This window comes from Trichosurus vulpecula, chromosome 1, assembly GCF_011100635.1.
Source record: "Trichosurus vulpecula isolate mTriVul1 chromosome 1, mTriVul1.pri, whole genome shotgun sequence".
NCBI classification, from domain to species: domain Eukaryota; kingdom Metazoa; phylum Chordata; class Mammalia; order Diprotodontia; family Phalangeridae; genus Trichosurus; species Trichosurus vulpecula.
The window spans coordinates 86,993,653-87,010,645 of record NC_050573.1 but is presented as its reverse complement, the minus strand read 5'-3'; the positions used below and the strand labels follow the sequence as shown (position 1 = coordinate 87,010,645).

The following is a 16,993-nucleotide window of genomic DNA, read 5'->3' as shown; positions in this document are numbered from 1 at the left end:
TCTCACCACCTCCCTCCATCCCACCAAAGATCCCAGGCACCAAGAGACCCGGGTTTTAGTCTTGGCTTGGCTGTGTGACTTTGGGCAGGTTCCTACTCCTAACAGGGCCTAAATTTTCTCCTCTGTAGAACAAGGGCATTGGTCTGTAAAGACCCCTCCATCCCTAATAGTCTCTGTCTGAAGCTGCTAACTCACGTGTGACTTGGGGTCACCTCAATTCTTGGGCTTGTTTTTCCATCTGTAAAGAAGAGCCTGGGGCTGGATGATCTCTGAGGCCTATTCTAGTGCTGGACAATCTGGGATTCTCCTTCCATAACCTTGCATAAGCTACTCCCCCAGGCTCAATTTCTTCACCTGACAGGCTGGGCTCAACAATCTCTAAGGAACCATTCCCACCTAAACAGTCTAAGGGTTGAAATCTCTGTAACAAAATATTGCCAAGTACAGGTCCTGCTTTAATGAAGAGATAAGGACCATTTGTCATTTGCACACAGAGCAATTCAGTTTAATAGGCTTTCATCCTGGGCTTCCCGTATCTAATTTATCTGGATACACATCTGGCCCTGGGCTCAGCTACCCAATGAGGGAGGCTGGAAGAGTGGGCTAAGTGACTTACCTTGAGGTCATGCAGTGTGCTGCTGCAGATAATGGCTATGTTTACTATTTCCCTTGTCCTCTGTGCCTCTGTTTCCTCCTATGTGAAATGGGAGCCTCCCCAGTATGAGTCCCTGATTATATATCATATCTTCCCAAGTCCCTTCATTCTCCTTTTCAGTCCTTTTTCAGTCCTGTTCAGCTCTTTGTGACCCCATATGGGGTTTTCTCGGCAAAGATACTGGAATGGTTTGCCATTTCCTTTTCCAGCTCATTTTACAGATAAGGAAACTGAGGCAAACAGGGTGAGGTGACTTGCCCAGGTTGAGGGAAAGGTTTCTTTTATCTCACCATTCCCTTCTATCCCTACAAGGATCCCAGGAATCAATGCACCCAGTTCAAATCCTGGCTCTGTTGATGACATTGTTTGACTTTGGGCAAGTTCCTGCTTCTCTCTGGGCCTGTTTTCCTCTATAGAAAAAGGGTATTGGTCTGTATTTGACTGCAGATCAACCCTGAGAGGGAACCCACAGTCTAGGGTAAGAATTAAAAGATACACATTACGGCACTACAACATACACTTGTTTCTCCTTTTACTAGTCTTAAGACATCTCTGGGTTTAATCAGTAGCTCTTCTTTCTAGGGAAACTAATAAATGAAGCAAATGAAGCAAATAAACTCCAATTCAATTTGATTAAATTCAACAGGTTTTTATTAACCACCTACTATGTGCCAGGCCCCATTTTGTGCCCTAGGGATACAAAGACAAAAACAAAGGTGTCCCTGCCCTCAAGGAGTTTGTGTTCTAGGGGACAAGACAGAATGTATACAAGTGATTTCAGAAGGCCACGAATAACTGGGCATTTAATAAACACCTACTGTGTGCCCATCCTGGGGTAAGGCACCAGGGGGAGATACAAAGTTTAGAGAAGAGCCTAGCCCCGTCCTTACAGTCTAGCAGGGGGTTATGACACAAACACAAACTCCAGTGCCCAGTGTTATACGATAAGGGTATTGGAGATATGCTAACAAACTTCTGTTGGAGATCCAAAGGGGAAGGTCATTACCAACATTTGGGGTGAAGGAAGGCCTCTTAAAGAAGGTAGAATTTGAGCTGACTTTTAAAGAACAGATGTGGAGGAATTCAAACGATTGGAAGAGGAGGGCATTCTGAGCACTGGAAACAGGCTGAACAAAGACCCAGAATCAGGAAATTTCAGGGTATATTGAGGGTAGAGGCTGGAAAGTTAGGGCACGACCAGATTGTGTGGGGCCTTCAATGCTAGACTAAGGAGTCTAAACTTTAGCCAATAGGAACCCATTGAAAGATTCAGAGCCAAGAAGTGACGAGACAAAAGCTTTACATAAGGTAGATTACTCAGGCAGCTTACAGCAAATTGATAGATTGACAGAGAGAACAAGATAGAGAGGGAAAGAGAGAGAGAGACAGAGACAGAGAGACAGACAGAGAGAGACAGAAAAAGAGGGAGAGAGAGACAGAAAGAGGAAGACAGACAGAAAAAGAGGGAGAGAGACAGAAAGTGAGAGAAAGAAAGAAAGGTAGAGAGACAGAAAGAAAGAGGGAGAGAGAGAAAGAGGGAGAGGGAGAGAGAGACGGAGTCAGAGAGAAGAGGAAAGACGGAGAGAAAGAAGAAGAAGAGAGTGGGAAGAAAGTACAGAAAAGTTAAGGCTGGAAGTGTTAGGGCTTGTAGAAGGGCACGATCCGTAGGAATAGAAGGGAAAAAAAAGACAAGGCAGATTTTGCAGAGGTGGAATCAACAGAATTGGATAACAGTTTAGCATAGCCTCACATGGCCTCCTCCCTTGTGGTTGGGGTGTGCGGAGACCTGGGGCTGAGGATGTATACATTATAACCAATTCTGCATAATAACTCACTACCAGATAGCTCAAAATTAAGCAAATCATGCCCCACTCACCACCATACACACATATAGTCAGTCAAAAAGCATTCATTAAGCATCTACTATGTGCCAGGTACTGTGAAAAGTAGCGGGGATACAAAGTGCGGTTCAAAACAAAACAAAACAAAAAATAGTGCCTGCTCTGGAAGAGCTCACAGTCTAACAGGGAAGACACGTAAGCAGCCTACATACAAACAAGATATATACAGGATAAATTGGAGATGATCAGTGGAGGGAAGGCACTAGCATTAAGAGAGGATTAGGAAAGGCTTTCTGTAGAAGCTAAGATTTTAACCCCAGCCTGGAAGGAAGGCCGGGAATCCAGGAGGCAGAGAAGAGGAAGAAGCCTCTTTCTCTCTCTCTCTCTCTCTCTCTCTCTCTCTCTCTCTCTCTCTCTCTGTCTTTCTCCCCCTCTTTCTCTCTGTCAACCTTTTCTCTGTCTGGCTCTCTCTTCTTTCTCTGTCTCTCACTGTCTTTGTCTTTCTTTCTCTCTTTCTCTCTCTTTTTCTCTCTCTCTTTCTTTTTCTCACCCCCCCCCCACACACACACACAGATGCACATACTCCCTTTAACCAATAAACATTTAATAAGTACTACACTGTGCTAGGCACTGAGGAAACAAATGAAAATTATGTACTTCCAGCCTCAGACACTTACTAGCTGGGTGACCCTGGGCAAGTTACTTAACCTTGTTTGCCTCAGTTTCCTCATCTGTAAAATGAGCCAGAGGAATAAATGGCAAACAACTCTAGTATCTTTGCCAAGAAAATCCCAAATGGGGTCACAAAGAGTCAGATATGACTGGAAGGACTGAACGACAATTTGAGGAGGGGGACGCACTGACAGCTGGGGTGATAAAGAAAAGACTCATATAGAAAGTGGAGCTTGGACTGAACTTTATAGGGGGTTAGGGATTCTCAGAGGCACGGGGAGAGGAGAAGGCATTCCAGGCATGGGGGTCAGCCTGTGCAGAGGCAAGGGGCTAGCAGATGGGTCATTCTGTGTGAGGGCAGCAAGGAAGCCTATTAGGCTAAGCCATAGAGTGTACCAAGGGAGGTGCTGTCCAACAAGCTTGGAAAAGCAGCCTGGGGCTAAATTGTGAAGGGCTTCAAATGCCAAACATAGGAGATTGTTCTTTGATGGTGGGATTTGCACCGAGGAGGAAAAGAGAAAAAAAACATTCTGCTGGGGCAGAAATAGCACAAAGACTAGGGGCTAGGAAAGGGTGGGGCCCGTTCGGGGGGAATTTGGAAAGATCCTATGAGAAGGTGGATTTGAAGTCACTTTTTGCATTATAAAGTATCATGTATGTGAGAGTTCCCCCCACCCCGTCCCCACCCTGCCCCTGCACACACCTTGTACTTTTGGCTCCAGGGGAAGATGCTTTAGGATTTTAGAACTCACAGGACCTTGGTGATTGTAGTATGACCCCCTCATTTTACAGAGCAGGACACTGAAGCATAGAGGGGGATGATGACTTTCCCCAGGTTGCACAGCTCTTACTTGGTGAGCCAGGCCTCAAACTCTGTTCTCCTGACTGCTAGCCCAGGCCATTGTTTCTATCTGATATAACTTCCCCTTCCTCCCAGGGTGGGGCTGTCCCCAGCAGAACTCCCTGCATCCTTCCTTCTGGAAGATACCAAAGAAGAAAATCCTAGAGAGAGCTTGGCCAAGGAACAGACACACCTTCATTATTTCAGACTAAATAGAATTAACTTTTCTTCCCCTCCCCCACCCCCTGTCCCCCAGCCCTGACCCACCAAGGCCCCATTGATGGTTCCTCCATTGGTCTGGAATCTCAACACTCACAGGCTAAGAGACTGTGCCCAGGCCCAGAGGGAAATTCCATTTCAGTGCCAACCCCACCCCCATACAGGTAGTGCCCATTTTAAGCAAACCCAGTATTTCAATTTTTCTTGTTTTGACAGAACCTTAGGCTTAAAAACCAGACAAATCCTTAGCTTTAAGGATGCCTTGAGCATCTACGTTTACATCTAAGTTTTGGGTTTACTGATCCTATAACATTGTGACCTGGTGTGAGGTGAGGTGGGGAGGATGGAGGTTGTGGTGATGAGAGGAGGGGGAAGAAAGGGGAGGTGTAGGCAGAGGGGGTGGGGCAGTGAAATTTAAAACTAGAGTGTGAGAAGCCCCTGCTCACTGCCGATCAAGCAATGACTAGAATTTGTGGAGCTGCCGCAGATTTTGGCTCTACACAAGGCAAAATTCCCTAGTAATTGGAGCAGTTTAACTAAACGTACATTAAGGGCTACATTGAGAAGTAGTGAGTTCCCCATCACTGAAGGTCTTCAAACAGAAGCATTCAGTTCAGTTGGTCAATCCATAAGCATTCATTAAGCACTTACTGTGTGCCAGGAGGCAGCTGGGTGGTGGGGTGGATAGAGAATTGGGCTTGGAATCAAGAAGACTCATAGTCATCAGTTCAAATCTGGCCTCACACACTTACTAGCTGTGTGACCTGGGGTAAGTTACTTAATCCTGTTTGCCTCAGTTTCTCATCTGAAAAAAAATGAGTTGGAGAAGGAAATGGCAAACCACTCTAATATCTCTTATCCCCCCCACCAAATGGGGTCATAGAGAGTTGGACATGACTGAAATGATTGAACAGCAATACTGTCATAAGGACTAGGGATAGGAAGAAAGGAAAAAGATGGCCCCTTCTCTCAAAGAGCTCCCATTCTAATGGGGGCTACAACATATAAATAGCCATGTCCGTTCAAGATATCTACAATGTAAATGAATATTAATCTCAGAGGAAAGGCACTAGCTCCTGGGAAAACCAGGAAAGTCCACATGCCTGGGGCTTCACATCTAGTTAGAAAAAGGGTGTGGGCTTTCCTACAAACAAGCCTCCCCTAACCAAGCTTCCCTTAACTAGCTCCACCTGAGGCCTATTAAGGGGATGAATATGTGGGGAAGATCTTTAATCATGATTAGCACCACAAGGATCTAAGCTGTCTTGAAGGAAGCCAGGAATGCCAGGAAGCAGGGATGAGGAGGGTGAGCATCCCAGGCCTGGGGGATAGCCAGGGCAAAGGCAAATCGTGAGGAGTCAGAAGCTTGTCTTTGAGGAAGAGGAAGAAGACCAGTGTCTCAAGATTGTAGTTGTACCTGAAAGGCAGTAAAGTATAAAAAGACTGGAAAGGTTAGAAAGGGGCCAGGCTGTGAAGGTTTCTAAAGTGGTTTATTGAGGTGGAGAGGGTGACGAGATCAGATATGCGCTCTAGGAAAATCACTTCAGCAGCTAAATGGAAGAGGGATTTGGGCTGGGAGAAAGTGGAGACAGGGAGACCAAGCAGCAGACCCTTTCACTAGGCCAGGAAGGTGAGAGGCTGTACTGGGGTGGTAGCCATGTCAGAGGAGAGAAGAAGATGTACACAGAATGACAGGGATCAGAGAATGCCCCTCAAGCTGGAATTCAGTGCTCCCTTTCCAACTCTGAGAAGTCTTGTTTCAATGATCCAATAAAGCATCTCAAGAAGGAAAAGGGATTGTCATGAAGAAATAGGATTCGGTGTGTACAAATTCTTCTTTTGCATATCTGTCTCGAGCCTGCTGGGTGAATCACAGCACACCTGGATTTCTGCAGCATCATTCCTCCTCAGCCGCTTCTAGACCGTTGCCTGCTGACTGTGGACCTTAGTAGAGAATGCCCCAGCTCCCCTAGGACAGCTGTTGCTGAGAGAAGGACAGAGGAAGGTCAGAGACAGAATTCTTTCTCAGGTTCAGGGTCCTAAGGGAGGGAGACAAAAGTCTGCGATGTGGGTGCCACATTTTGGGAAAAACTTAGATGAACCAGAAGAGCGTGACCACGCTGGGGAGAGAACCAGAGACAAAGCCGTGGAAGAACTTGTTGAAGGAAATCAGAATGTTTTGCTTTGGAGAAAAAAAAATGAAGACATAGGGCATAAGTGAACATGCTAGCTGTCTTTAGGCATCACAAGACTTGTCCTTCTTGGCCCTAGAAGGAAGAGCTAGAAACAGTGGAGGGGAGAGCAGGAGGAAGTTAGGGGAGTAATGAAATTATAGGCTTAGAGCTGGGACTTCTGAGGTCATCAGATGTAACCTCTCTCATTTTTTCAGATGAAGAAACTGAGGCACAGAGAGGTTTGCTCAGGGTTACACAGCTAGTAAGTATCTGGGGTAGGATTTGAACCTGTCTTCCTGACTTGGAAGTCCAGAATACTGCAAAACACTGCCTCTCTCTCGGAGGTAGAGTTCAGCTTAGCATTTCGTAACAATAATAGCCACCTAAAAATTAATTAATTAAAAAAACAATAATAGCTGCCTAACAAGGAATGATTCTTGCTCATGAGGTGATGAGTTCCTCATCCCTGGAGGTATCCAAACAGATCCTGGGTGAGAGATAGCATCTTGTGGTGGTTTCAAGTCTCAGGTCTGCTACTTACTAGTTGTAGGACATGAGTAAGTCAATTAATCCTTTGGGACTCAGTTTCTCTATTTGCAAAGTGAAGGGATTAGACTCTAGCCTCCAAGGTCCTTTCCAGCTTTAACAATTATCCAAAGATTCTAGAGAGTTTTCTTGTATTGGGTAAGAATGGGGGGTGGCAGGGAGAGGGGGCAGATAACCTCTAGGAGCCTTTCCAATGCAGAGATTCTAGGACAGAGACCAGTTGGACTGGGGGTCTGATCTCCTTGGGTCACTACCCTCCCTCTAAATGCCTTCTTTTCTTAGACTACATCTCATTCTATCTCCCTCATTCCTCGAAGGCACTGCAGGAAAATTAAGAGTGTGCCATGCATATTAATGGCAAACCTGTACTTTATACATCAGACATCCTGGGCCCCGGAGCATTTTCTTGGGAGCCATTCCCCAGGGAGTTATTTTTACTTCCCTTTGACAAAGTTCTATCCATGCATTCAATGCCAGTAAAGGGGTGCAGGCATGAGGGATCAGGAGAGAGAGGGAGAGGGAGAGAGAGAGAGAGAGAGAGAGAGAGAGAGAAAGAACAGGGAGAGGAAATGGGGCCAGGAGGGAGAAGTGTTCTGTGTAGGTCAGGCCTCAAAGGTTTGATGCATTGGTCTGGGATCTGTGTTCCTGAGTCTCTGTCACTCCAGAGATTTACGGTGACCTTGAAGATGACACCTCTTTCCTGATTCTCTCCCTTGTCGAAAAATGAGCAGGTTTCCTAACATTGACTGAATGCCCATGGCTAGGAGCCAGACTAAGCATCCGAAACACAGGGCCATAGAGTAATAGAATCATAGAATTATGGAACAGAGAAAAGAAATCATAGGCTCCCAGGATCATAGGTTCACAGAGCCATACATTTATAGCAACACAAAAACACAGAAGCAGAGAACCCTGAGAAACGCTAGAATCCTTTACTTCTGATGCAACAGAACCTTGAGAGAGCTCAAGGGCTTGGTTCCCAGCCATCAGGTGGCCCCTGTCCTTGGGACCACATGTACCTGTCAGAAGGAGCCATGATGGGACCTTCCATCATCTTTCCCAGGATGGCAGGAAGCATTTAGAGAAGGTCAAATGAAAGGACAATCCACTGAGGAAATGCGGCCTGTGAGGAAGGCTAGAGTACAGAGGGTGATTTAGAGTCAGAGGGCCTGGGTTCAAATTCTGTCTCTGACACTTGCTGCCTTTGTGACCATGGGCAAAGTCACAACCTCTCTGGGTCCAAGTTTCTTCATTACTAATGTAAAGAGATTGGGGTAGATGGCCTCTGAGGTTCCTACCAGCTCTAAATCTGTGAGCCTATTAGCTTATTTTTTAATTAATTATTTTCAGTTAACAAGCATTTATTTTTACCACCCTCGCACCTTCTATTCCACTAGGGAGGAGGAGGGGAGAAAAATAAAATCCTCACAAAAAATATACATAGTCTAGTAAAACACATTCCCACGTTGGCTATGTCAGAAAATGTGGGTCTTAATTCTGCAGTGGGTAGAGCTCTGGGCCTGGAATTAGGAAGACTCATCTTCCTGAGTTCAAATCCAACCTCAGACACTCTCTAGCTGTGTGACAACGGGCAAATTACTTAACCCTGTTTACCTCAGTTGGAGCTGGAGAAGGAAATGGCAAACCACTCCAGTATTTTTGCCAAGAAAACCCCAAATGGGGTCACCAAGAATTAGATGTGAATTAAATCGCTGAACAGAAACAAAATTCTACACGTTTAGTCTATCACCTTTAAGACAAGGTTGTTCAGCGAGAGACCATTGAAGAAGCAGGAGGGAAAAAAAGACTGGCAAGCCATTGTTCCCCATTACAATAGTCATAGCTAGTATTTATATAGAGCCTTAAGGTTTGCGAAGCACTTTACAAATGGTATTTTGTTTGATCCTCGCAACAACCCTGGGAGGGAGATGGGGCTATTATTATCCACATTTTACAAGTTGGGAGACTAAGGCACAGAGAGGTTAAATGGCTCTTCCAGGATCACGCAGCTAATAAAGTGTCTGAGGCCGGATTTGAACTTAGGTCTTCCCGACTCCAGGCCCAGCGCTCTTGGACAGCTGGCTGCCTCAATAACTAGAGAGTGGAAGAGAAAGGACAAATGGAGGTATACCACAGTGTGTGTGAGGGAGGATGTGGTGAGGTCAGCAATGTGGGTTAAATATCGGAATCAGTGCCCGAGAGAGGGTGCGGACCCTCCTTCCCTAGTGGTTTCTAACAAGACTTCTGAGGTCCCCGTGGTCCAGCCACGACTGCTGACACTGCTGATGCCTCTGTAGTTTGTGAGTCATTTCTCCTATGTCATCTTTGGATGCCCGCCTCTGCGTGATAGGGCTCTTTCTATTTGAGAGAGGTGAGGCTGAATCTTTGATTTCATGGGAGTAGGGGAAGGGAAGGGTGGTGGTGAGAACAAACATTTAGACAGTGCCTACTGTGTGCCAGACACTGCGCTAAATGCTTTTTATAAATGTTGTCTTGTTTGATTCTCACAACAATCCTGCGAAGCAGGAGCTATGATTATCTCCATTCTATAGGTGAGGAAACTGAGGCAGACAGAGGTTAAGTAACATTCCCGGGGTCTCAAGGCCAGTCCGTATTAGGGACTTTCAAGTCTGGGCTGACTTTTGCCTCTCCGATGCTGTCATGATGTCCATTTCACAGATGAAGAAACTGAGGTGCTTCAAGGTTAAGCAATTTGGCCAGGGTCCCATAGCTACTGTTTGTCTGAGTCAGGATTCAAATCCAGGTCTTCATTGCTCCAAGTTCTATCTGTTCCTTTCATCCCACCTTCTGTGATCCCATGGACAGACTTGTCTGTAACGGATTAGAGGAGGGGGCTGAACTAAATTACCTGTAAATTTTTTTCCAATCTGAGCACTGAGAAAGTGTGGTATAGTCTAGGAGACCCTCGATTTGGAGTCAGAAGATTGGGGGTTTAATCCCAGTTATGTAACTTCCTACCTGTGTGACCTCAGGGAAATCACTTCCCCTCTCTGGGCATCCATTTCCCTTACTGTTAAAATAGGGAGTTGGCCTGGTTCCTATCTCAGGCCCCATCCTTCTCCAAATCCTGCGCTCCCAAGACCACCATCCGGTGACAGCCCTCCCTGTAGTGAGTGCCTCATCCTCCATGGCCTGGAGGTGACCACAGGGTGACAATACCTGTCTGTTAGCGGTGGTTGGCTTCCATTCACCCATTGGCAGAGCTGGAGATTGGAAGGGGTCACGGCAGGCATTGGGGGTTTGGGTGAATCAGTGGAAAATTCACCGACCTTGTCATCAGCAGACCTGGCTGGGCAAGTCATTTAAACTCTGGAATCTCAGTTCCCTCAGCGCCTTGAGGTCCCCGTGTGCCGGGCCTAGAGCTTAGCTCTGCTATGAGGCCCTGGAGGAGGACAGAGAAGGGACCTGCACCCTCCCCTTGAGGAGCTCATGATTTAGCTCAGTGGATAGTACGCTAGACCTACAGTCAGGAAGACCTGAGTTCAAATCCTACCTCAGACACTTACCAGCTTTGTGACTCTGAGCAAATGACTTTATCCCTATTTGCCTCAGTTTCCTCTTCTGTCAAATGAGAATGATAACAGCCCCTGCCACCCAGGGCTTTTGTGAGGATCAAATGAAATAATATTTGTGAAGTGCTTTGGGAACCTTTAAGCACTATAAAAATGCCCGTTATTATAATGTTAGTTTAGACAGTGGCCAGAGCGCTGGACCCAGGGCCAGGACGACCTGAGTTCAAATCCTGTCTCAAATCCTTCCTAGCTAGGTTGACTCTGGTTGCCCCAGTTCCCTCATCTGTAAATCGGTGATAATAATAGCACCCACGTCCCAGGGTTGCCTTGGGGATCAAATTAAATATTTGTAAAGCATTTAGCACAGTGCCTGGCACGCAGTAAGTGGTATGTAGATGCTGATTTCCCCCCCCCCCCCGCCTTTCCCTATGTGCACACCTCACTTTACACAGCGATTGTGATGCCAAAGAAGACGTGTCATCCCAGTTTGTGTAGATGGAGACCAGTTCCATCCAGTTCTACTCCCTCTTTTTTGGGTCGATGAGGAAAACAAGTCGTAGGGAGGGTGACCTTGGGCAAGGTCACACAGGTAGGATTTGGTGGCAATAGGATTCGAACCCAGGTCTTCTGACTTCAGAGCCGGGGTTCTTTCTACTTACCATGTTGCCTCCTACTTATGGAGGAAGATCTTACTGATCCTCTTCAGTGGAGGAAGAGCGAAAGCAGGGAAAGCTTATGAAGGAGGCGTTACTGGGGCTAGTCCATGAAGGAAGAGAGAAGGATTTCAACAGAAGGAGATTGGCACGGGGTGAATGGCCCTCCCAGGCCCGAGAGATGGCACAGCCAAAGAACCTCTGGAGAGGGTGAGAGGGACGGATCAATTCATTTTGACCGTAGAAAGAACACGTGAAGGGCAATAGTATGCGAAGTAAATCTTAAACGAGAGGTTGGAGCCTTTCGCCGACTCTTCCTGACACGGAGGGCTGGTCTCTGGAGGGCTGGTCCCAGAATGAGAGCTCCACATGTTAGCTTAGATCTCCTTGCTCCCCAATCCCACCAGACCTCCTGTCAAGGAAGGTATCTGCCATAAACATACCCTTCTCTGCAATGGGGGAGATGAGCGCTTGTGAGAAGAAGAAACGTTTTTGTAAGGTGAATAATTGCCCTGTACCTGTATCTGGTCAGTAAGTGGGGAATCCGTATCTTTGGTTTTCTTAACATGGGGTCAACTTGGATTCCTTGGGCGGCTGCTGGGGTGTCTTTTGCCCCCATCCCCAGGATATTTGAACAGGAGCTTAGAGATTGTTTCCCAAGTCCCCTAATTTGGGAAGTGGCCTATACTGGAGGATAGCAAAGGATTTTTCAGTTGATCTTTATCACTCCCCATCTCTTGGAGATGAGTGAAGGAAGGAGAATTCAGGAGTCCTAGATTCACATCCCAACTGTTCCACTGACTTTGTGACGCTGAACGGCCTCTTCCCTCTATAGGCCTGTTTCCTCACTTTTGAATTGAGGAGAATAATACCTGGCCCACCTTACCTACATTACAGGTCTGTTGGGAGGATCCAGGGAGAACTGACGGAACGACTGAGGTGCCCCATGTAACCCCAATATTGGTATTGGTTCCAAAACCAATGTCACATCAAAGTACTCATCTTATAGATTTCCCAAGAAGGATCGAAAGGCATCAGTGACTCTACATTTTACAGATGAGGAAACTGAGGCCCAAAGAAATGAAATTGACTTTAATGTCTGTGAGCCTCAGTTTACTCATCAGTCAAGTGGGGATACTATTCATGTAGTCCACACCTTACAGGGTTGTTCTGAGTAAGATGCTTCGTTCAGTACTAGAGAAAATGGGCGTTACCATTTACTCCCCAAGGTGACACATCTGGTGAGTAGCAGGATTGGAGCTCAGAGGGACCTTGGAATCCATGAGGTGGGGATCTGCAAGGGTCCCTGCTCACAATGAAAAGAGGCCTGTCATCTTACCATTTGCCCCATGTATACCACTTCAGTTGCTGGGTCACAGAGCTCATGAGACAAGTCTTCTAGGGTCTAGCCATTTGGTTTCTATTTATTCTCTCTGTCCCCAGACTGAGCCCTGACCTGGGTCACAAAGTGAGGCCTGACCCTGGTCACAAACCAAGCCCTGCCCCTGCCTGTAGTCTGAGCCCTGACCTTGGTCACAAAGGGAACCCCATCCCCCTTCTACACACCTGTCCTTGGCCGGGCGTCAGCTTCCCCATTCTTTCCCATGAGGGGGAAAGCCGGGTTATGTGGTAGGGTACACAGCGCGTAAGAATCATCTCTCCTTGTGTCTCCTCAGCTGAGGCTAAGGAAGCCCAAGGCTCATTTGTACTTAATCTTCCCTATCCTCTAGGTCACATGGCAGACCCGGGCCTGCCCCTTCTCCACCTCTGTGCCCAGAGAGGCTGGCTTCTGGTGCCATCTCTCCCCCCACCCCCAAGGCGGCCCTGTAAGGCGTAATATCTGAGATGCAAACCCATGACTCTAGTATACTATGTGATTTAACTTCATCCCTGAACTCCCTAAAACAGGGGTTCTTGAATCTGTTTTTATGTGATAGCCCCCCCGCCCCCCAGTAGTCTGGTGAAGCCAATGGATCCCTTCTTAGAAAATTCTTTTATTTTGGTGTTTTTTAAGAGGGGGGAAGGCAGGGCAATTGGGGTTAAGTGACTTGCCCAAGGTCACACAGCTAGGAAGTATGTCAAATGTCTGAGGCCGGATTTGAACTCAGGTCCTCCTGACTCCAGGGCTGGTGCTGTACTCACTGCACCACCTAGCTGCCCCAGAAAATGCATTAAATACATAAACTAAAGCACATAGGATTACAGCAGAAATCAGTTATGTAGAAACGGTTATCAAAATATCAACAAAAATAAATTCGCAGGCCCCAGGTTGATTAGGATATCTCAGAGCCCTCGTAGCTCATAGGGATGCTCCAGCCTCTTGCCATCCCTACCCCCTAGAACATTCTAGGATGCTCAAGCTCTCCTGTAAGGATGGGCTGTCCCTCATACCTCCATGAAATGGCTGGGCCCCTACATTTGTTAGGTACTAGAAGAGGGGTGGGGAACCTGTGGCCTTAAGGCCCCATGAGGCCTTCTAGGGTCCTTAAGTGCGGCCTTTTGATGGAATCTGAATTTTACAGAACAAATCCAGAAGGATTTGGATTCAGTCAGAAGGCCGCACTTAAGGATCTAGAAGGTCACATGTGGCCTAAAGGTCTCAGGTTCCCCACCCCTGTACTAGATCCTTCTCCTTTTTTCACCAGGGATGTCAATATGCCCCTCCTATCCCATAGGAAGCCTCAGTCCCTCAATGCTTCTCCAGGAACAACCCAGCCTCCTCAACCCCTCCTTGGGAGATTGGATGGGCTTCCTATTAACTGAGTCACCTGAGCTCCTGACACCTCCTGAGGAAGGCTAGGTCCAAGGTGCTGGACCTTCTCCTCTTTCCCCCGCGGATGCCATGGACCCTTTATACCCCATAGGGATGCCACAGTTCCTCATTCTCTCAGGAATTCCCCAACCCTCCTAGGAGTGCCACATGCTCCTGCCACTTCCTGGGAATGTTCTGGGTCCACTTATACTTCCTAGGGACTCCTCTGCCCCTCACATTTGAAATGGTCCATAGCTCCTCAGAGCCCCTAGGGATGCCCTACTTGTGCCCCCTGCCCCCTGCTCCCAGGCCTGTGGCCAACCAGGGCTTAATGATTGAAGCTTCCTGGAGCAGATCTGTGTCTCCAGCCCAGTCAACATTTTGCTGCTCATGCCTTGCCAGATCTGATTGGTAAATAGCCTTGAGGTCTCAGGCTGAGGAGTGGAGCAGAGGGAAAACTCCCGCAGCCAGATGGGGCCTGATATCATTCCCCCCTAGCTCTGCAGAGGCTGTACCCCCAAGGGAGGAAACAAGCAAGCAAGCTGCTGTTCCTGCCAGCCCCCTGGGGCCCTGCCAACTCGTCTCTCATTTTCTGTGCCAACAGGTGAACATGGTCATCGGGATCTTGGTTTTTAACAAACTTGTGTCCAAAGACGGGATCACAGATAAAAAGCTGAAGGAACGGGCAGGGTAGGCGGCCTCATTCTTTCCTCTGAGAAGATGAAAAAAAAGTGTCTTGTTTTGTTTTGAAACATTGAAACTGCAAAAAAGAGAAAAGCTCTCCAAGTCCCTGAAAACAATTTTGATTCATAACCAAGCAGCAAGATGGGATCCCAAGCCAGAGGCAGACCATGGGGTGGAGTGGGGGGGGGGGATACGGAAGAGACCCAGCTGGGCACATCCCCTACATGGCGAAATGTGAGCATGGGTGGTGGCTGGGCAAAGCTGAGCTGGACTCCTCGGGGCCCTACATCCCCATTTTTGTTTCCTCAGCCCATCAGCAAGGGTTTAGGAAACACTTAATATGTGCCCAGCAGAGCTATCAGGCAGCTTGAGTTGATTGGGCCTGTCTGGTGCCATGGTGGACCTGAAGTCAGGAGACCTGGTTTGAGTCCCTGCTCTGACATGACTTGCTTTCTAGGAGACCTTGGACAAGTATCTTTTCTCTAGTCCTCAGTTTCCTTGTCTGTAAAATTAGGGGACTTGATTATAGAATCTTCTAGGTTCCTGATAGCCCCATTTTTTTCTGTGATAATACTTTTTCAAGGGCTGTCTGTACTTGGACAGATCATATCATTTTCCAGAGCCGATCCACTCCCTTTGTCCTCTGAGAGGTAAGATTTTTTCTCCTACTTTACATAGTTGGAGAAGGAGAACTAGAGAGGGCTAGAGACTTGTCTGAGGTCACACAGAGAGTCCCATGGTGGCCCAAGAAAGAGTTCTTTCTTGCTTGCTGGTATAAGGAACACAAAAAAAAATGTAGACACTTCTGGGAAGAGAAGGGCTGATGCCTTGGCTGGCTGGTTATGGATCTCATTTTGTGTTGAAATTTGCCTCCTTTGTTCCCCAGCCCTCAAGCTCCCCAGCCCCATCTCTGTTTCTTGGTGCCACTCTGTTTCTATGTGTGTGTCCGTCTGTCTGTCTGTCCTGGAAGGTCTTTAGCATCCTGCCTGTTAGGAGGTTTGCCACTCGGTGCCCACCTGTCCCTGCCCCAAATACTCTCGCCCTTCCTCTGTCCCTCTTCCTCTGTTCTCCTCACTCCTCTTTACCCTGCCTTCCCCCAAGCAGTGGGCAGCACACTCCCACTTCCATAGCCCACAATCAGGTGGTCCACTCGCTCAACCTTAGCCCTCTGCCTTTAGCCATTAGCGCCCCACCCCCACCCCTGCTCCCAGCCTTTAACCTTTGGTTCTAAGCTTTCTGGCCCCCACCTCTTCCCCCTTCCCTGAGCTTCAGTTCTCAGCACTAATTCCTTAGCTCTCTACCCTCCACCCTCAGCCTATATTCCTCAGCCCTGTGCCCCCCAGCCCCTTGCTCTCTGCCCCTGACCTTTGGCCTTTGATTCTTAGCCCTCAGTTCTCAATCCTTTGCTCACCCTCATTCCAGAGCTATCCTGAATGACCCTACATTGGAGGGGTGCCGGTGACGAGGATGGAAGAATCTGGGAATCCCCTCAGGGGGGCACCCACAGTGGCACTGCCATCTTCCCTTCTGATCCTCATTCATAGGTGTGTGCACACATACATACACACACGGTTACACAGTAATAGTAATAATAGGTGAGACGTACATTTCTGTATATATACATATATATGTGTATAGATGTAGGTAGGTAGGTAGATAGCTATAAATATAGATATAGATAGCACTTTAAGGTTTGCAAAGGACTTTACATACACTGGCTTGTTTCATTTGATGCTAACAGCAAACCTCCAAGACAGGTGCCATGAAAGTACCCCAAGACCCTCCAGCACAAAAGGGAGTCCAGCTCCCTCAGCTCAGGGTCTTCCTCCTTATTCTGTCCAATTCAATCCAGTTCCACAAACATTGTTAAGTGTTTACTATGCCCAGCTCCCTTTGCCCACAACCAGAAGAGAGGCAGCTAGGTAGGCCACAGCCTTTGCTGGCTATGAGCTATAACCTAAGAGAAGGGAGAGATTAGGATAAACCACAGGGTAGGAGATAAGTACAAAGACGAGGTCCAGGTGATGATGTGTTGTAAGAAATCTGAGGAAGGGAAGATCGGCTGGTAGGGGGGAGAGAAGGGCAGGCAGGATATCAGAAGACCGGAGCACGAGCTCAGCGATGGGGAAAAGGTTGTGGAAAATCCTTCAAGAGCGGGAAAGGCAAATGTTAGCCTGGTTTCCAAGAGAGGGAAGAGAATGGATTCTGGAGACAGTGAGACAGTGAAAAGGACTTTGATTCCTGGCAGAATTCTAGAATATATTAGTAAAAGGATAGTTAGTGAACGTCTAGAAAAGAAAGCAGTTATCAAAAAGAATCACCCTGGCTGTATCAATCATTCAATCAACATGCCTTTATTAAGCACCTGCCATGCACCAGTATGATGAATGAAGAGTCAGGAAGACCTGTGTCTCACTATGGCC

At 47.4% G+C, this 16,993-nt stretch overlaps 1 protein-coding gene across 1 annotated transcript in view; it reads left to right on the top strand.

Annotated features, from left to right (window-relative positions):
• Positions 1–16,993, top strand: part of ADGRB1 (adhesion G protein-coupled receptor B1) — a 220,641-nt gene that overhangs the window by 158,463 nt on the left and 45,185 nt on the right. The window contains exon 23 of the mRNA XM_036741341.1: positions 14,491–14,576. Coding sequence (XP_036597236.1) covers positions 14,491–14,576 — 86 coding nt within the window. The remainder of the gene's footprint in view (positions 1–14,490; positions 14,577–16,993) is intronic.